The sequence below is a fragment of the Vigna umbellata genome, chromosome 1 (genome assembly GCF_029865625.1).
Source record: "Vigna umbellata cultivar VRB3 chromosome 1, Vumbellata_1.0, whole genome shotgun sequence".
In the NCBI taxonomy this organism is placed as follows: Eukaryota; Viridiplantae; Streptophyta; class Magnoliopsida; order Fabales; family Fabaceae; genus Vigna; species Vigna umbellata.
Genome location: NC_142165.1, coordinates 7,417,833 through 7,438,689, shown reverse-complemented (window position 1 = coordinate 7,438,689; position 20,857 = coordinate 7,417,833). Strand labels below are relative to the sequence as shown.

Sequence of the window (20,857 nt, the reverse complement as noted above, 5' to 3'; positions counted from 1 at the left end):
AAGAACTTGGCTCACCAATGCACCCATAAATTTTAAATATTAAATTATATTAAAAGAACGAAAATCCTAAATGCTCTCCTATCTTTAAATTTATTTGGTTTGTATTGTATTTTTTTATTGTAGATTGTATTTGGAGTTTAATATCATTTTGGATTGTATTTGGATTAAACTTTATTTAGATCTCGATTAAAAAATATATATATATATTTTCTCTTGGAATTAAAGAAAAAAAATTGTAATGAAGTGAGTCAATCCGTTTAATCTATCAACCGGTAGTGGTACAAATCAAGTTTGAATTTTTGAGCTTGCTAATAAGTGAGTTGGATTGGGTTGACTCACTAAGTAGCCAACGCATGGTAAGTCAAGCCAAGTTAAGCCGAACAAAGTGACACATTCTGACAGCTCTAATTATAGGTCTTCTCCAAATTAAGTTTCAAATCCAAATCTTATATTTACATTCCCAACCTGAAAAAAAAGATTTAGTAAATATACCTTTATATTTTATGAGTAAAATGATTTAACCATTTTTTTAAAAAACTCTTACACAATATTAAAAGACACACAAATAAATAGGTAATAAAAACGTAATCCCCGTCATTTTGATTTGTTAAAAGAAAAAAAAACTCTTAATATTTACATTACAAAAATAATTGATTTATCGACAAAATATATCCATCGATAAATATCATAATCGTAGTGTGATTTTTCTGACGAATTATCGACAAGTGAAAATTCCATCAGTAAATGCCTTGTCAAAAATATTTATTGACAGATCACAATGGTCAATAATTACCAAGAATTAGTTTGCCGATAATTACTCACAGACATAGGTCATCGGTAATTACTGAACAGTCTAAGTCATCAGTAATTACCAATGATCATAGATCTTTTGTAATTATCGAAGGCCATGATTCACCATAAATAACGTGACAAAATGGATTACATTATCGATAAATTTGTCCGTTAATAAGTTCATCAATAAGGTTGTGCTCGTTTGGACTGATTTCTCTGTTCAGGTGCATTAGCGAGGATTGATTTAGAAGAACAGCGTTGTTCTTTTGGGCCGACTTGCGAGGATTTGGTCAGATGTAAAAGCGCTGATTTGCGAGAATACACTGTTCAAGTCATCTCGCCTTAGGTGTGTGGATTTGCGATGAAATGACATAGAAAGACTGATATGCCCTGCACGTATTTTCTGAATTACGTACGTATAGAGTTGCAGGTTGGGAGGCGTATTCGGTTACACGGAGGCGTAACTGGTTACAATTTCATGAAGAATTTGCCTTAATGGCGTATTCGGTTACAGGTTCACGTAACCGGTTACAGCTTATTCCACATTAGCTTAAACATTAATTTTATAAATTATTCATAATTTTTTTCTCTTTATAAACATCTCTACAATTAAATATAACATTACAAAATAACATTTTATAATACTTTTATAACTAGGAGCATTTTGGTCATCTTTATTTTTTACCAATTAAACTAATTTTTAAAATCTATCACATCAATCAAATCCTACACTAATTCTCACAAACTTTACTTCCAAATCCACTCTCAATTAACCACAAATCCACTCAAAAAAACAACTAAAAAATTACCTTCAAATCCACTCAAATCCATTCAAATCATCTCCCCCAAATCATCTTCCCCAAATACACCCAAAAGAACACACCCTAAATTCCCAATTAAAATCATGTCTTGTGAACAACATTCCGTATATATCACAATGAACCTGTCAATCAATGCACTATTAATTTTCTTAATTCCAGCGTTACCAACTACTCCATTTTTACTTATATAAAAATATCAATTAATTATATTCAAATTTACTAATATATTGATATTATTCTTTAAATGTATTTTTTGCTGAAAGTAAATATTAAATAATGTAAATAGCTATCATATATTATATAAAGCTACAGTATTTTTAAGAAAAATATTACAAAATGAAATAACAAAAATTAAAATTTATTTATATTTTTAAAATTTATGTTTTTTATAATTGAGAATAGTTGAAGAATGAATAGAAAGTGTTTCGGCTGAGTCCGGGCGGACCCTGTAAAAACACACAAACTTACTGTCGAAGACGAACGGGCGGGCGGCGAAGATACATGGACCGGGCGGACACTGCTGAATCCTACGAACCGGAGCTAGCTGCATTGACGGGCGGCACCAAGATGGACGATCGATGTTCCATGGCGCTCCAAACCGGGCGGACGGCCTCCTCTCCTGGCGGATGATCCTTCGTTCTCTGCTCCAAGCTGGACGGGCGTCCTTCCGTACTTAGCGCTGCTCCACGCTCCCAGTTGGGGAGGGGCCGGGTACCTGCTAAAGGCACTCCGACGCTCAAGTCAGTAATATGACAGAGCGATTGTGATGCGTGTATGCATCGTTATTCAAGTTGGTCAGAGTTCATACCTGAGACCTTTATTTATAGTGAGTTGTAATGGGCTTTTACCTTTTGGGGGCCTGGGGACGGCCCAATAATACCTTAATCTTCGTTAAGGACTTTAATGTGTCATTAGCATTTAACCGTGTAATCAGCAACGTGCGTCGGTTGGGAATGATGGTCGGTCAGGGATGTTACCCTAGGTGGGCGTCCAGCTCTCGGGCGGACGTCCAATCCTTGGGCGGACGTCCAACTCTTGGGCGGTCGTCCACTCCTTGGGCGGTCGTCCACTCCTTGGGCGGTCGTCCACTCCTTGGGCGGACGTCCAGCTCTTGGGCGGTCGTCCATTCTTTGGGCGGACGTCCAGCTCTTGGGCGATCGTCCACTCCTTGGGCGGACGTCCAGCTCTTGGGCGGACGTACAATCCTTGGGCGGGTGTCCGGCTCGTGAATGCGTACCAGATTATTGGGCGGACTGGCGGATGACGGACGTCCGGTTCCTAAGGACGCTCGGTCCAGACTGTTTGGCGGACGTCCGGATTATTGGGCGGACACGCCAACTTAGGCGGACGTCCACTTCTTGGGCGGACGTCCAGCTCTTGGGCGGTCGTCCACTCTTTGGGCGGACGTCCAGCTCTTGGGCGGTCGTCCACTCCTTGGGCGGACGTCCAGCTCTTGGGCGGACGTACAATCCTTGGGCGGGCGTCCGGCTCGTGAATGCGTACCAGATTATTGGGCGGACTGGCGGATGACGGACGTCCTTGGACGGACGTCCGGTTCCTAAGGACGCTCGGTCCAGACTGTTTGGCGGACGTCCGGATTATTGGGCGGGCACGCCATCTTAGGCGGACGTCCACTTCTCAAATGGCTGGCCGCTCGTTCGGTCCAGCCTCCGGGGCGGACATTTTACCTTGCGCGGACGTCAAGCCTCGGGCGGACGTTCTACTTTGGGTAGACGTCCTCTATCGGTACATATGGCGCCGTCTATGTGGGCGTCCTTCCGTACGGCATCCGGCACCTCTGGTACATAAAGCCTCTCTGATATGATTAAATAGAGTACGAGAAATTTGAATACAATCATTAGATAAATATTCATTAATCGTTTGTTATTATAAATACCAAGCTCCTTTGCTCACGTGTAGTTTTTTTCTTGTAAAATCTTTTAGAATGATATTTACTATGGTTAGATGAAGACATCTACACCATTACTTAGGATACTTCGGGTAATATTATCGAAAGACGGTAAGACTTTCAAATTAAAGGTTTCATCTTTGAGAGAATATTATAGTGATTAGAGGAGAACACTTAGGTCAATACGTAGAAGACATCATCAATACCAGTTAAAGACCGTAAGATATTAAGTCCAAATACAATAAAAATTAATAAAATTACCGACATATGTAGTTAATGTATATTTACCGTTAGATTATGGACGTTCAGTTACTAACATATGGATCTATTGGTAAATGCACGTACGGGTAAATATCTATTGTAAGTTGTTGGTAAAATCTAATTGACGGCTAAGATATGTTGGTAAACGTGAAATTGATTAGGGATTTGAACAATCAGTTTTCCCTTTTCCTATATTTCCCTTTCCTTTTCTCTCTTGGAAACCTTGTTTCTTCAGAGCATTCTCCATTCTTCAGATTGGCATTCCTTCTTTCGTAGTGTCAGAGCCTTGTTCCTCGTCTCTCTCATTCGCTTAGAGCTATTCGCATATCCTTTGTCGTAAACCTATGGTCCAACAGTGATACATTGAAAAGGTACATTAAAGCATCAACCATTTACATCCAGTAGTGGTGACCAGGGCTATGATGATTAAGACAACAACTACAAGCTTATGATGATCTCAAGCAATGATTTGAGAATCTCCAAAATTTGGTCATGAAATTATTGCCTCTAAACACATAACATATGGTCTAACCGCCTCAGTCCACCCAGCATCGTCCCAGCAACGACGCTCTCTAGTGCAACCCACCCTAGTCCAGCCATTTCCCTAACAGTAGAAGAATGAAGAAGAAGAAGGAAATAATTTTCATGAATATGATGATTATTAGGAACTTTGTTAGTTTATGTACATTTAGTTTAAAAACACTTATACGTTTGTATTATTAACATTATAATTATGTTTTTAATGATATGAATTTCATTATCATGGTATTGGTTGCTTTATGTTTGGATATATCTGCATTCTCTGATTTTTTTTATTGTCTTTAATTACGTCTGGGTCCAATGTGGTGGGTAGCAAATGCTACCCACTACACTTGAAACTGTTATGCCATATATCTACTATCCAGCGGTAATTATCAACAAATGATTCTCGTCAGTAGTTATTAGTGCATATAGGCCGTCGGTAATAATTCTTGACAAAGGCATTACCGACAAATCTTAACCGGTCAATAATTCATGAAAAAACTTGAATTATCAATGGATTTTGGACACTACCGATAAGTTATATCCGTTGATAATTCTAGTTTTTTTTTTTAAGTGAAAGACATCGATTATGAAAGACTGTGTAGTGGTTGAATGAGGACACGATAGCCAATACACATTGTAGACTTAGGGATGAAGACACCTTAGCTAATGCACACTGAAGACCTAGAGATGAAGACACCTCAACCAATGAACACTGAAGACCTAGGGATGAATACGCATCGCCTATAACGTAAATGCAAAGGTGTTTGAATAAGTGTCCTCGTAAGCAACATCAACATAAGGTATAAACAATCTTTAAATTAGAATGAGTTAGGGATAATCATGCTTAGGAAACCCTAAAAAGGAGTAAACCTACTAACCCTAGGCGTAAGAAGGACACATCCATACAAGTATTATAAACAATCACTTTTGACATATGTTAGTGATTATTGTTACCTCACTAGTGCAAAATGTACTTTTTATAGCAACTTTTTATATGTGTTGAAATTCACTAGTTATAGAAAGTGATGCAATGACAATATCATAAATATGAGAAACTTTTCTATACCAGTTGCATTTAGAATAGGTATAGAAAGATTTCTATAACCATTGTCATCAGAATAGGTATAGAAAGTTGTTTTTCTATACCTGTTAGACCTAGAACTGATATAGAATTAGTGTAGTGAAAAAAATGTAATTTGTGCTGTAAAAGTTGACAATAAAACAATAAAGATCATGAACAAGGATTTCCTGAGGCGTGTAGATCACTATCTTTAAGGACTTATCCGTGGTGTATTGCGCAAATCCCCTAGGATACAACAAGAACTTCTCATAATTTCTGACGATCTTAGAACTAGCAAGGATCTCTAAAGAGAGAATATTATAAACCCACAATATTTTTAGGAAAGAAAGAAAAGAGAAAGAATGAAACTAAGACAAGAGAGAATGAGAGAAGAGTGATTTCTGATGTTATGTTTTGGAGTGAATGAAGTACTCTATTTATAAAGTTGGTGAATCAGGCCCATGATCCAAAAGATCCAAAATATCTTCCAAAATATCTTTTTGAGAAAAAGATTATTTTAATAAATAAGAATGTTGCAAATGAAGAAAGAACGTTGGCAGCAACATTTACGCTGTACGAGACTTGTGGAACAATATCAACGCTCAAAAATAGATATTTTGCAATATTATATTCAAAATTTATAACAATCCCCCACATATTGCCAAATATGTATAAACAAAAGAGAAAAGAAATTATTCTGGGTTTCACAAGATGTAATGCATCAGAACTGGTATAACAAGCTATATGAACCAATCTTAGATAAAGAAACTTAACACACAGTGTAGTTGGTTTAGCAAGCTATATAAACCAAAGACACTTGAGTGTGTTAGAGGTTTATCAATCACAGTACACCCCCACAATCCTTGTTGTCATCGGTTTGATACGCTTACTAAGCCATGCGCGTGCCCGGTATTCATGAGTGCTCTAGAGATCATGCCAAGATTTCATGCAAGCGACCCCACTTGACACTCATATAGGTGATTTCATCAAGTGTATGCTGCAAATCATACACCACCCATAAGGGATATAAAGATCATTAAAAACTTTGTTTGATTACAAAGTTTAACCTCTCAATAATGTAGTCTCTAGCACTTTCACACATACACCATAGGAATGAACATATTTGATTTAAAATCAAATTAGTGATATCAGAACTAACAAATAACTTATTTTTACTCATATGAACCTTATTCATGGCATCTCCAATCACAAAGGTTGGGTTACCATCACTTGTTTGTTTGCCAGTGGCTTAAGTCTCATTCCCCTCGATGTTTCTAAGATAATATTTCTTCCCAAGGGTTTTGTCAAAGGATCTGCTAGATTTCGTTCTGACTTCACATAGTCAACGGAAATAGTCTCACTCTTTAGTAGTTGCTTCACCAAATTGTGTCTCAATTGGATATGTCTATTCTTTCCATTGTAATTTTTTTTTAGCTATAACTATTGTCGATGTGCAATCACACTGTATTGACACCGATAGGGTTGGTTTAATTTCGTAGTGGAATGTTTGCTAAGAAGCTTTTCAACCACTCAGCCTCACTACCAACCATCTCAAGAGCGACAAACTCAGATTCCATTGTTGATCTTGCAATAATTGTTTGCCTGGTTGATCTCCATGTAATCGCACCACCCCCAAGTGTGAATACATAACCACTAGTGGATTTTGTCTCATCTGAATCAAAGATCCAGTTAGCATCACTATACCCTTCTAGTACAGTGGAAAATCCATTATATTCAATGGCATAATCCATTGAACCTCTTAAGTATCTCATAAGCCTAGCAAGTGCATCCCAATGTTCTTGATTTGGACATTGAGTGTACATACTCAGTCTACCTACTACATAAGCAATATTAGGTCTAAAAAAGTTCATCAAGTACAGTAAGCTCCCAATTATCTGGGCATACTGAGGTTGAGATATAGATTCTCCTTTTTTTTTCATTAATTTAGAGTTAGCATCATAAGAAATACTCACGAGTTTGAAATCATAATGCCCAAACTTTTCAAGAAGTTTCTCAATATATTGTTCTTCAGATAGTAATATACTATTTTCCTTCCTTATAATTCTAACACCTAAAATACTTCAGTCATGCTTTTCATTTCAAAGTTTGTTTAGTTCTAACAAGAATTATTCTCATTTTCTGTCTAACACTATTCATTCACCATTATCTCATTCAAAAATATAATGTACTGAATATATTCTACTCAAACAATAATGACAAAATATAACTAAATATAATTCAATATTAATTCAAAATAATAAATCAATCATTTATTATTTTAATTAATCATCTCATTACATTCCTTTAAACTTTCATTCCTTCCCTTTTAAACCAAATTAATTTCTAGTTCCAATTCGATACTGGACCTCTAGGTCCGATAGGTTTAACCTGAAGCAACCCAAAGTCCTCAGAACACGTGGCTAGGTGGCCATCGTGAACTCTCACCGTCGTAAGGAAAGGAACGACCCTCTGCTAATCAACACAGACCCCAAAATACGCTAGGAATCAATAGGAAAGAATTTACCCCAATTGTGAATCAAAACGCACAAAGAAAAGAAAACCCAATTTTTGAATCGAAAACCTAATTCCCCAGTTCTCAATTTCAGAAACCCTAAAAAAACAAAACGAAACGCGATTCACTTCATTGTCGCGTCGACCTTCCTCGCAACACGTCACCGGCGCCTTCGCCTGCCACCCCAACATTGTCCGCACTAGGGATGGCAACAGGTTGGGTCGGGCACGGATAGTGCTTACCCGCAACCCGACCCGCATGCAAAAAATCGTACCCGCAACCCGATCCACTACCCACTGGATATCCGCATAAAAAAAATTCACAGATTTTTTTTAACCCGCGGATACCCGTTGGATACCCGTTTCAACACACAAATATTTAAAAAATATATTTTGTGAATTTTTAAATAAGGTTTAAATTAAATTACAAGTTAAAGAGAACAATTTAATATATTTGCTACATATTAAAAAGACACAATGTAACAACTTTTGAAAAAAAAAAGATATGAGGAAGAAACACCCAGTAATTGAAGTCTCAATTTATTCAGAGGATTAACCCACAAATATCTATTAATGTATGAAACAGAGAGATAAAGAATTTCCAAGAGAACGCAAACAGGAACCTTAAACCCAAATTCCGAAAATGAACGCAATCACAGAAATCTCCAAACCGCGATAACCACCAGGGTCTTCAAAAATTCAATCTGCATCAATGAACTAAAATCCAAAAAAACTCAAAACACTGATTTGAATAATAACCCCAAAATCGCGTCACCAATAAATAGGGAAGAAATCAAGAAACGAACTCTGAAAACGCAAATCAAAATGTACAAAAGAAACCCCCAAAATCAGAGAACAATAAAATCCTAATTTCAAATCCCAAATTGGAATAAAACCCCAATCAGAACCAAGAGAGAGGGGAAGAGGGAATGAAGCCTACTCCCTGTGCGAGCTGAACCAGAAGGAAGAAGAGTCCTCCGTTAAGAGAGAATTTTCTGATGGGATTCAATGTATATGTCTGATATCTCTATTAGAGTTAGGTCAAAAGTAATGTAACCCTTTTTTTTCTTTTTTATCTTTTAAAAAAAGGTAATTGAAAGGAATCCTAAGTCATTGTTATTAAAATTTCCTTTTTTAAGAGTAATAAAAAAATTAATTTTAAAAAATATTAATTAAATTTTTATTATGTTTTTTTCGGGTAACGGATATCTCCGGGTTGGATAGTATAGTACTTGTATTCTACCCGTTTAGAAGCGAGTATTAAAATACCCGCTACCCGCAGGTAATAAATATCCGCGAATAGTAATTATCCGTCCATGTTTTATCCGCAGGTAATAATCAACAACTTTCGAACAATTTTTCATTGATTACAGAGAATATTAAAAATATCACTAATCATTCAAACAAAACACAAATATCTAACGAAACATCCATAGCTAAATTATCAATTAATAAATAAATAAAATTAGCTTTCCATATTCCTAAAATTTTCAAGAATATATTCACATCATCATACAATTATAGTAAGCTTCCATACCTTTTTTACTTTTGACAGCATGTGTCTATGTAATTGGTTTCGCAAATACCATTTGAGTTCTATAAACAAAGTTTTAATCCTTTAAGATTGAGTTGTTGATGTCAATTATAAGTCTTTAAGATTGTTGTAAGAGCTGACAATAAAACAATAAAGATCAAGAACAATGATTTCCTGTGTAGATCATTATCCTTAAGGACTTATCTGCAGTGTATTACGCAAAGAACTATCAAGGATCTCTAAAGAGATAATATTATAAACCCAGAATATTTTTAGGAAAGAAAGAAAAGAGAAAGAATGAAACTAAAAGAAGAGAGAATGAGAGAAGAGTGATTTATGATGTTATGTTTTTTAGTGAATGATGTACTCTATTTGTAGAGTTGGCGAACCAGACCCATGATCCAAAATATCTTCCAAAATATCTTTTTGAGAAAAAAATTATTTTAATAAATAAGAACGTTGCAAATGAAGAAAGAACATTGGCAAAGAACGTTGGCAGCAACATTTACGCTGCAAGAGACTTGTGGAACAATATCAACGTTCAAAAATAGATATTTTGCAATATTATATTCAAAATTTATAATATATTGGAGAACTTTTTTTATATCGGTTAGACTCTATAATCGATATAGATTATTTAACATTTTGCCCCAAATCTCCTTTCACACTTCACTTTATCTGTTTTGAGATTCTTCTCCTTTATTCTCATTCTTGTTCTCGCACTTCACATCCATTCTCTTCTACGCTTCTTACCATTGCTCTCGTTCACTCTTTGCTTTCGTTCTTTGTCATTACTAGTTGTTATTGTTGAAGTTGTTGCTATGGTGGTTGGGTGAAGTTGTTGTTCACCGCCACTGGTTGCCATTGTTGGTTCAAGCTCTCACCATGATGGATGGGTCAACCTTTTATTCCTAGCCTCTCACCATGATGGATGGGTCAACCTTTTATTCCTAGTCGCTGGTTGCCATTATTGGTTGAAGTTATCGCCATGGTGGATAAGTGAAGTTATCTTTGTTTTGTCACCGTGGTTGAAGCTCTCGTCAATGGTGGATGAATCCCTCGTCGTGGTTGGTCCTCCAATGCTACACTGTTGTGATGGGTTTGTAAGTTGTAGTGTGTGGTGTGTGTTGGGCTCTTCTCCAATGGTGTGTTGTAGTGTTTGGTCGTTGTCGCATGCTGTGTTGGGCGTTCCAACTGCAAATACTTCCATAGTTGTTAGGTAAACTTTGTAGGGCACTATTTTGTTTGGCCAGAAATGGATCTTGGAATCTCAGCTACCGCACAGAAAAAAGGGTAAACCATTTTATTGAATTACACTTGAATCAACATCTTAGATGAATGCAATGGATTTATGTATAGTGATGGATAACCAACAGATAAAGTCACACACACATATGTATATTAAAATAATTACATGAACTCAAATTCTATAGCTGCTGTTGTGTTTAGGTTGCTTAAGGCTAATATATAGTTTCTACCTCCGTGGTAGTGGTGGTGCCACCAAGTGGATGCTGTCAGAATTGGAAACCAAAGTGATAAAAAAGTCAAATTATTAGTGGCTATAACTGCAGAGATCAAGTCCTCTTTGTGCAAAGTCCTTCTTTTGCCTTGGATGGCCATGATTCAGGACCTTCTAGTAAGTTCCTAAATGAAGAGCTCACAAGCATTGGAGAAGATAATTGGAGCCTCCCCAGATATCATTTTAGCATCATCCCTGACTTCTTCATGATCTTCTCGATCCTTGTCAAGGGAAAAGAGTGAGGCCCTGTCCTTCCTAATACCCCTCCACACAGTAACCTTGAATATACACCAGCTTGTCTCATATCTGTTCTACTTCACTCCTTTGTGCTTCTAAGTTAACTTCAACTTCAATGGTCTTTGATATACTCTTTTAATTGTAGCTTCAATGTTATATATACACCATTTTCATTGAATCTTTCATAGTTTCACTCTAATAACATGGTTGGCCAAGTTTGCTTTAGCTTACAAATTGGAATTTTAATAAATAATTATGATGAATTCTTAATTAGATTATTTGATTGCAAGAGTTTCATTCTAGCATTGGTTGCCACATATTCAAGGTTGCAAGGAACACATATCACTTTCAAAAAAAAAAATTATAGTTTATTGTACCAAATGTAAGTAACTAATCATTCATAATATTAAAATATAATTATAAATTTTATGAAACTTTATGAATTTAACTTATAATGCTTGCGTCAATCGGAGAGCTTTGAGTGCGGATATTATGTCATGTGGTACATGCAAAAATTATATCTGCAAATGTCGTTGACTCGTGAGATTTGGTAATGTAAACATTTTATAACTAATATCTTAAATCATTAATATTATAACTTAACTCAAATTGTTCCTTGAGTAGATATTGGGTAATATGCCTCCTATGTTGCGTCCAGTCATAAAAGATGTTTGGGAGCAGCGGGTTGCATTTCTTTTAAGTGTTTGTAGATGATGTTAGGTAATATATTAGATGTATTCATTATACATTGAGTTTATGAATTATTTTGATGCATAAATAGTAGAAACAATATTGATTATTTTGCTCGTTGTATATATATGGATTGTATTCTGAAATTGAATTTTATGTATGTCTCCATGTAGATGGTGGCACATACATATTTGGTATCAGAAAAAAATGTCCTTTTTATACTAGTTATTGTTAGAATAGGTATAAAAAGTGAGACTTTTTATACTTATTAAAGTCATAACCATTATAAAAAATAAGATTTTTTATATATTCTATCAATAACCAGTTTAAAAATGAAAACTTTTGTACTGATTCTAAAATTAGTATAAAAAGTTTTTGTAACATAATGTCTTATTCTTTCTGTTTGCAGACACTCTGAGAGATACTTTGAGACTCTCCGACTATATAAGAATAGGATATAATAACATAGCATAGTGGAAAGTTCTTGTGAAGAAAGAAAGACGAACATGTGCAACCAATGTGATATCTCGATATAATGATAAGATTTGTGTGCTTCTAAATACATTTCGGTCTTACAAGAACTTTTACTTTTAGAATCGACACGTTACAAAATGGAAAACATTATAAAGTAGTTAACCATCTAAGAAAAAAAAAATTGAAAACTAAGAAACAAAGATAACAAGAAAATTATAACTTTTTAATTAATGTAATAACTTCTGAAGTAACTAATTCAATTCATTCAATTAAAACGTATAGATAAGTATTGTGATAAATTACTTATATTAAGAGTTAAACAATTTCACTTTAACTTTAATAAATAGAAGTAAATTGAGTGCTATTTTATAAACTTGATATAATATTTGATTATAAAAAATTAATCTCCACAATTAGCTCCTCCAGGTCCTCCATACTGGATAACACCAGGAAACCCTACTTGTGGTCCATAGTACTCAATATGATAACAATCGCTATTGTCAGTGGAGGTTTTAGTTATAATAGGATTGGGTGTATACTCCTCTCCTGAATTATCTCGAATCTTTAAAGCTCTAAAATAACCAGAATGGATACCCTTTCCATCAGGAAAATAACCAGATCCCATTGGAGGACTAGGACCATTAGCTTTACCTTGTGTTCTTCCACCCCATCCAACCATCGCTGCTGATCCTAAGTTCGAAAACAATGCTGCTGGATAATAACCAATGTTTATCTCTCCTGCATTTATCCACCAATTTTTTGTCTTTGGATCCTGACAACATACAAGACCTTTTTGTGAATAACATATCATTAACCTATATGTTGCTGCATGTATCATCAAATATTACAAATCCATAGTCTTATTTACTTAAAAATGTAATTAAAAAAGGTAAAATGATACTAATCAAGCATATTCAATTTTAATTAAAGTAAAATTTTTACCTGGGCAATAGAAATGAGACCCTCAATGATTGGTCCACCATAGGTAGATGTTTTAGGGAAAGAGAAACCGAGCGAATACTGTCTATCGGTCTGAACAAAACCTGGACATTGAAGGTTGTGGCATCCTGTCGTCTTGAAATTATCTTTCTGTAATGTTTTGACATTCACTTAAATTTCATATAATGCATTCTCTCCCATCTTTCATTTCTATAATTAAATTAAGATTAAATATAATGCTATCTCTTCTCACCGTCCATGCTGCATAAAAATGAGTCTTTGTATCACCATATAATTCAGGATACACCTGATATCAAAGAATGAGGTCAATTACAAATTTTTTATGCTCTATTTTATCTATGCTTTAAAATTATTTTCATAAATACGATAAACTTTCTTTACTGTAATAAAATAATTGTATTGTTTTTATTTTACTTATTTTTCTTTACATCTAACATAGTAAATATATGGGTATAATAAAAAGGAAAAAAAATATATTTTAAAATTTATAGAATGATAGATAAAAAAATCACAGGCTTAATTAAATTTTAAATATCTCATAAATTTAATGAAAATAAAACTATTATTTTAAATAAAACAGGTATTGAACAAAAAAATATTTTAAATACTTCATGTATAGAATAAAAATCTTTAATAAGAACATAATTAAAAATACTTAATTTTTTTATTGATATTTAAGACACAGATTAAATGACTTCAAAGAAATAATGAATGTAATTATTATAACTCACATGCCATCCAGCAGATATTTTGTTGACAGATTCTATAGGTCCATTTTCAACCCATACATGAGACGAAGAGAGTTGATTTTTCTCTGTCATTTTTGGATTATAAACGCTATTTATTGCGCTAACTTTATAATAAGGACCTACTACATCGTCATATATGACAGTTGTTTCTGCAATCTATAAAATTCAACATATTAAAAGAAATAATCAACTTCAAATAAATATAATTTATAAAAAAAAAAAACTAAACATTAAGATATCTTACATGAACACCAGGAATGTCTTTAACCAATATATTATTATTTACTAAATATTCCTTTTTTAGTGAGATCATCTTTTGCTCTTTCTTGATAGGAACAGTTCCTTGTGGGCATTTTTTTCTGTGAATCCCAAACATGGATTCAATTTGTGAACTATTCACACTTGTTTTCTCAATTAAATTTTCAAAGTTGGGTTGCATCTGTAAACAAAGAAGAAAAATTAAAGTTTAGAATAAAAAACAAAGAAAAATTGAAACTTTAAACTAAAACTCTTAAAATTTTAAACTTGAACTTTTTTTTTATATAATTTAAGGTTTTTTATCATTTACCTGTAATTTATGGTTCTTTAATAAAGGATGGTCGAAGGCCGGTTGTTTATAAATGTCAATACAATCAATAATATCTTCAAACTCTGACTATCAAATCCAAAATAAAAATAATATGATTAGTAATCCATGAAATATGATATGAAGGCAAAAGAAAAATGATATGAAAAGATTTAAGAAGATTATGAAATACATTAATAGTCTTGAATGGAGACCTATCTCTGAGTTTTGGATGTCTCTCAAACTCCAAATCTTTCTTCAATGTATCTTGAATACCATCAACATTATGACTAATCACTAAACACAAGCACATAATAAAGAATAACATATTCATCATTCTCTTCTCATAACAAAAATGACTTGATGATCTATCATATATATAGTGAGAAAATTACTTGGATAATGAAAGCAATTACCTCCTTTTGAGAAAATTATTAATATTTCTCTACAATTTTTCTCTATCATCTTTGTATTTAATAATTATTTTTTTATAAGGAAGAATATTATGAAAATCCTAAATGAGCACTTCACACAAATAAGCATTTTAATAAAAATCTTACCTTATTTTATTAAAATTAATAACTTTGATAGCGCTCATTCATATTTTAATTAACTTTATAATATCAAAATTTAATTTTTTAGTAATATAAATTTTAATTATTTAAAATATTAATTCAATATTATAGATAATTATATAATAAATAATAAAACATACAGTTTGACAATTAATTTTTAAACGAACAAGTTTATTTTTTTACCATACATTTTAAATAAATTAACTATATTTAGAAATTTATTATAAATGTAATTTTAATACAAGCATGAATTTTTTTAGTACATTTTAAACAGATCAGAAATATAATAAAAGTATATTTAAATTTGTATTTATTTTAATTAAAAATATAAGGTATTATTTTTATGTGTTTTATTAATATTGGTAATAATTAATAAATATCTCATTTAGATTAGTATTGCTACTAATAGGAAACACCTTTCCAAATAAAATACAACAGTTAAACTTAAAGAAAATATAAAATATTTATACAGTTATCTAAACTAACCATGAAATTATTATATATTTACAAAACCAAAAGAACAACTAAGAATATAAATAATATCTTTTTCAAAAGATAGTTATACAGAAGATCTAATATAAGAGAAACAACACGTATGTTGAATCTCAAGTGTAACTATTATTGCAAGCTAGGCCACATAATTTAAAGGTGTTATGCATTATATGGTCGTCTTCCTAGATTTTTTGTTATTGTTCAGACTGCTTCTCTGTCATAATCACTTACTAGGGATCATCCTTCATCTGATATTATTGATGACTCTATTATTTTCAGTAAATTTCTCAAATGCTATAAGGATCAACAACCTTATAACATATCTTTTATTGGTCTAAGTCCACCTTTTTCTTTTGGCTCTTTGGTTCTTGACTCGGGAGCCACATATCACATTACTGGTAACAAATCTTTATTTTCCTTTTTGTCCTCTCTGAATCCTTTACCTTCTGTTATTTTAGGCTTTTGACGTTTGTTAAATTTCCGATGTCATAGCGGGAGACGTTAAATTGACGTTCGTTGTCAACAAACGTCAACTTTTGGGCTATTTTTTAAGAAAAATTTGCCAATATTTTCTTCCACTGAAACCATGAAAAATCAATATTAAACACAAGAATACACCACAATTTTTTTTAGAATTTTAGAGGTAGTAAAGAACCAATTAAAAGTCCAACAACCAATGAAAATGCAACAACTAATATACATAAAAACCCAAAAATGAAACTAATTGTGAAGGTGAGGAAGTAGACAGGTCTCGTTGTGAGGGTGACGAGAGAAAAACACACACAACAACGAACCAAAAATCGCCACCGTAGTTATCCTAGAACTCGCCCAAGAACTGCACCAAAAGTCAATGAAAACGAATTTTAATCGGTGTAAATGAAAGATAATGGTTCCAAACATAATATAATCGATGTAAAATGATTTAAACGGTGCAAAGTGGAAGAAAACTTACCTGGACGTTAATGCCAAACTAAAGAAAGCAAAGGAAGAAGTTGAACGCAAAGAGAGAGAAAACGCTTAACTAGTGATCGCATTCTGGAGTGGGTAAAAATGCAGAGTATTTGACTTCAGCCCCCCTTCCAAGTCAACGTCTAAGTGCTCTAAGGCGTTGGCCCCCTTCCCAGCCGACGTCTAAGTGGTAAAAAAAATTAATATTGATACCCAAAATGAGGTAATTTCAAACCTTTTTGACGTTTGTGGGGAAGGGGGCCGACGTCTAAGTGGCAAGAAAAATTAATATTGGCGCTCAAATGAGATATTTTCGAAGATTTTTTACGTAGGGGAAATTAGACGTCGAGGGGCTTGTAGTTGACGTCTAAAGGAAATAAATAGTGACTTTTCAATCTTGTATGCAAACCATTTGACGTCTGACCCTGGAGAAGCCGACGTCTATACCTTATTTGACGTTAGGGACCCATTTAACCGACTTTTATAATGTCATTTTATTTACAAAACTGTCACGGGTGTTGCTCCCTCCACCACCCCAAGTGGTTCTGCATCTCTCCACTATTTTCTTTTATTCCAAAAATACTTTACACCTCTCCACTATTTTCTTTTATTGCTTAGATTTAAACTTGTGATATATTGTAAAATATAAAATTTAGAGGAAACTTCAATATTAGTGTTTCTACCACTTTCATTTTATAAACTTAAAAAGTTAGATACAAATACAAAATAATAAACATAATAATATTAATAGTAAATAATATATTATTATTATATACTAACTTTATAATGACGAAAGAATTAAATAAATTCAAAGCTTTAACAAATAACTTTTCTTTTATATTTTAAGTATTTAATAATATTTTTATATTATTTATCTAATAAATTAAATATTTTATTCAAGTTATTTGAGTCAAACATGTCGGTAAGTTAAAACATAATATAATGTTAAAAATTATAGATATTAAATGTAAAAAAAACACATATATATAAACATTTTTCTAGAAATTTAGAATAAAATTTTACCATTTATTAAGTAATTTGAAGAAAAAAAAATATATTGAACAGTGAAAATAAGATTGAATCAAACTTATTTAAGGAAAAATGTAAATAAAATTTTGCAATATATCACAAGTTTAAATCTGAGCCATGTGAATGCTCCATTAATGTGGAGAGAAAAAGAGAAAGATTGTTGAATATAGTGGGGAAGTGTAGAGCATTTTTAAAATAAAAGAAAATAGTGGGGAGGTGTACAGTATTTTTGGAATAAAAGAAAATAGTGGGAAGGTGTAAGAGCACTTGGGATGGTGGAGAGAGCAACACCCAACTGTCACCGATCATTTTTTATGTTGAATTTTTTTTTCTTTCGTTAGACGCTAAACGTGTGACATTAAATGTTATTTCTAAACTGTGGTGTTACCTAAGAAGATTTTGAATGGAATTAGACTTATTTTGGTATAAGAATAGAGTAAAATGACTCATAAAGACTCAATGGGCCAATATGATACACACATCAGTGTTCTAAAATGCTGACTATCGTTGGATAGGCTATTCTACTAAGCTCTAGGAGTTTAGGTTGTTGGGTGCGAACCGGGTGTCGATGGACACACTGGGACTGCTGGTTGTGAGCTTTGTGCTTGCTTTGTGCCACTAAGCGCCAACTGAAACTTAAATTCTAAAGAGTCCTTAAATTTATTTTAATTGGTAAGGTCTTATTTTTCTTTCTTTCTTTGTTAAGTTTCTTTTGTTACCGAAGCGCACAATATAATGCATTCCTTCTTCAACTTTTTTCTACAATGCTTTTTTGGTTAAGTTCATCATCGTTTGAAATGTTTTAAGGTGTTTTGATTAAGATTCTTTTCCAAATTTGTTTCTATTCCGATTTTTCATGGATACGAGGCATTTAATTACCAAGTTTCTTTATTTTAGTAAGATTTTTTTTCTTTCATTTGTAAAGTTTTTACTTTTTTTTTTGTCAAACATTATTTTTTTCAGTTCAAGTCTTATATGCAGAACTATTATTTTTTAGTATGATTATATTTTGAATGACTCTAATATTTTTATATGTCCTTTGTTAGTTGACTCTTCTCAACTATGAAATGTGTAATAATTTCTATTATAGTATTAAAATTATAATTTAGGATGTTACATCTTACATATCATAAATTTAGTCATTATATTACTAAGTTTTATATTAGGTGGATGTTGTATTTATAATAAGAAAAAATAACTACAAAATTTTAAATGCTGAAAGAATAATAATAGACTTTACGAATGATTGTTGAAGGTATTAAAAATGTTAAATAAAATTTACTTATAGTATACAAATAAATTTTATATTTGTTAGTGAAATTTAAATGTAACAAAATTAAATAAGTTGTTTTATGGTTAATTAATTGTTTAGGATGACTTTTAAAATGTAAGGACAATGAGTTTATTGTATTCGTTATTAGATAAAAATTGTCTTTTGATAGATACTTATATTCACATAAAGGTTTATTTGTTAAGAAAGTGGTGTGAAAAACCAATTACCTTGAGTGCTTGATTGATAAAAAAAAAAAATGAAAATGATTTGTCTTCTAAACAGTGTGTTCCTGTTGAAGTTGACAAAAATATCAATGAAGACAATCAAAGAGAAGATCTCGTTGACTCCCTCAACCCTGAAGGGAGAGTTAAAACTATAGAGTTATACATATATATATGTATAATTTTTGTAGGAACAGAAAGTAGAATCTACGAAAGAAGGTATGATGGGTTTAAGGGCATTTGGGTCGTCCTTCCTTGGTCTTCCAGGAGTTGTAACAAGGGCAAAGTTGCTTGTTGCCGTATGTACCAGGAGGAACGCATAGGCATTTGGCACAACACTTCTGACAGAAAAACATGCATGGCTTCTTGTGTGAAGTTGCCGAGCAACGGTATGTGCACTTGGGTTTACAATCTGTTATTCAATCGCATATTCATCATCATCATATTCATCATCATCATCATCATACAAATTAACCCAAAACCAACATCATCCTTTTTCACCACTCCATACCTGAAGGCCCAAGTGTTCCGCTGCGCGTATAAGCCTGAATTCAAACATCACATACACACTTGTCAGAGATTTAATCATTCTGCTTATCTACATTATGTAATCTAATGTACCTGAGCTACACTCGAGAATGATACCAACAGAAGAAGCAGAGAGAGGGCAAGCATCATGGGGCTGTAAGAGGAAGCTGCTGCCATGGCTATACGAATGTAAGCTTTTCTTATTTCTTTGTTAGGAATTGGAGGGATATTTATAGGAATAACACCACCGAATACGAAACCTAATAATGAATCCCGTTGTTTAAGGCGTTGAAAAGGCTGATTGGAAAAAGTTTTATGATAAAGTGAGCGAAAACAGCGCCATATCTTTTCTTCTGTTTGTTTTTATTCTCTTTTTTCAACTCACCAACATGTGACTGAACATGCACTTTACTATTACCGAATGCATTAATTCAGCGACAATAATTAATGGATATTTGTATCCCATAACTAAAGAATAATATTACATATGCTAAAAGCCAGGATTCTTCTAAACCAAAATGCAAAACTTAGCACTAAATCATGGAAATTGTACACTAATATGTATATCATATGGGCTAGTGCTTTATGCAAAGATAAATGTTATTTTTGTTCTTCACTAGAGATAAAATTAAAATTGACCTTACTTGCAATGAGTTAAGTTAATCGAAGCTTTTAAAAGAGATAAAAATTTATTTTGAGATATTATCTACCAGTATTCAATAATAAAGTACCCTAAAGAAAAACAGAATACACTATATATTATAAACACACGCATATTAATTCTTAATTTTGTCAAGTTTTCATTTCAAAGTAGTTGACACTATTACATTTGTGTTAGGATGAAAAAAAAAACTATAAGAATTTAGAATATTTGAATTAAATAAGTTCGGCTGAAATAACCTCACCCATCTCAAAATCTTGTGTTAAAGGAGACAGGCCATTTATAGAAAACAAACGAATTAATACAAAAAAAAAACTCTAAATATTTTGTTTTCTGGCTAATTCTTTTGATAATATACAAACATTAATAAAAATAACAAAACAATTTTATCTAAAAATAGATTCTAAAATAGGTCCTTAAAAATCAGAGCGAATAAAATTAAATGAAAACTTACTCATTTAATTAACAAAGCAATGAAGATAATTAACAAAGCAACGAAACAGAGATATCAAAATCTCAGAAA

The 20,857-nt window shown here is 32.8% G+C and overlaps 2 protein-coding genes and 1 pseudogene across 2 annotated transcripts; all 3 read right to left on the bottom strand.

Annotated features, from left to right (window-relative positions):
• Positions 1–10,002: 10,002 nt before the first annotated feature.
• On the bottom strand, positions 10,003–11,432 carry LOC148204503 (nuclear transcription factor Y subunit C-3-like; annotated as a pseudogene).
• A 1,148-nt stretch (positions 11,433–12,580) lies between these two features.
• LOC148204502 (protein neprosin-like) lies at positions 12,581–14,944 on the bottom strand. The gene is made up of 7 exons (XM_088109028.1): positions 14,801–14,944; positions 14,611–14,697; positions 14,287–14,481; positions 14,025–14,198; positions 13,526–13,579; positions 13,276–13,422; positions 12,581–13,105 (listed from the first exon to the last, which is right to left on the bottom strand). The coding sequence occupies exons 1-7, from the start codon at positions 14,942–14,944 to the stop codon at positions 12,734–12,736; spliced, it is 1,173 nt and encodes a 390-aa protein (XP_087965154.1). The 3' UTR covers positions 12,581–12,733.
• A 4,192-nt stretch (positions 14,945–19,136) lies between these two features.
• Positions 19,137–19,886, bottom strand: LOC148204501 (protein RSI-1-like). The gene is made up of 3 exons (XM_088092976.1): positions 19,767–19,886; positions 19,657–19,690; positions 19,137–19,557 (listed from the first exon to the last, which is right to left on the bottom strand). Exons 1-3 carry the CDS (start codon positions 19,848–19,850, stop codon positions 19,376–19,378), a joined length of 300 nt encoding a protein of 99 aa, XP_087949102.1. The 5' UTR covers positions 19,851–19,886; the 3' UTR covers positions 19,137–19,375.
• Between the last annotated feature and the right edge of the window lie 971 nt (positions 19,887–20,857).

Bases quoted from the DNA above. Each gene is read 5' to 3' on its own strand.
- LOC148204502 (XM_088109028.1), bottom strand. From the start codon at position 14,944: ATGATGAATATGTTATTCTTTATTATGTGCTTGTGTTTAGTGATTAGT. The intron at 14,482-14,610 runs GTAAATGATAAA...CTTTGTTTACAG, and splicing joins TAAAGAACCATAAATTACAG to ATGCAACCCAACTTTGAAAA. The intron at 13,580-14,024 runs GTGAGTTATAAT...CTTTGATATCAG, and splicing joins AAATATCTGCTGGATGGCAT to GTGTATCCTGAATTATATGG.
- LOC148204501 (XM_088092976.1), bottom strand. From the start codon at position 19,850: ATGGCAGCAGCTTCCTCTTACAGCCCCATGATGCTTGCCCTCTCTCTG. The intron at 19,691-19,766 runs GTACATTAGATT...GTTTGAATTCAG, and splicing joins CATTCTCGAGTGTAGCTCAG to GCTTATACGCGCAGCGGAAC. The intron at 19,558-19,656 runs GTATGGAGTGGT...ATTGAATAACAG, and splicing joins CGGAACACTTGGGCCTTCAG to ATTGTAAACCCAAGTGCACA.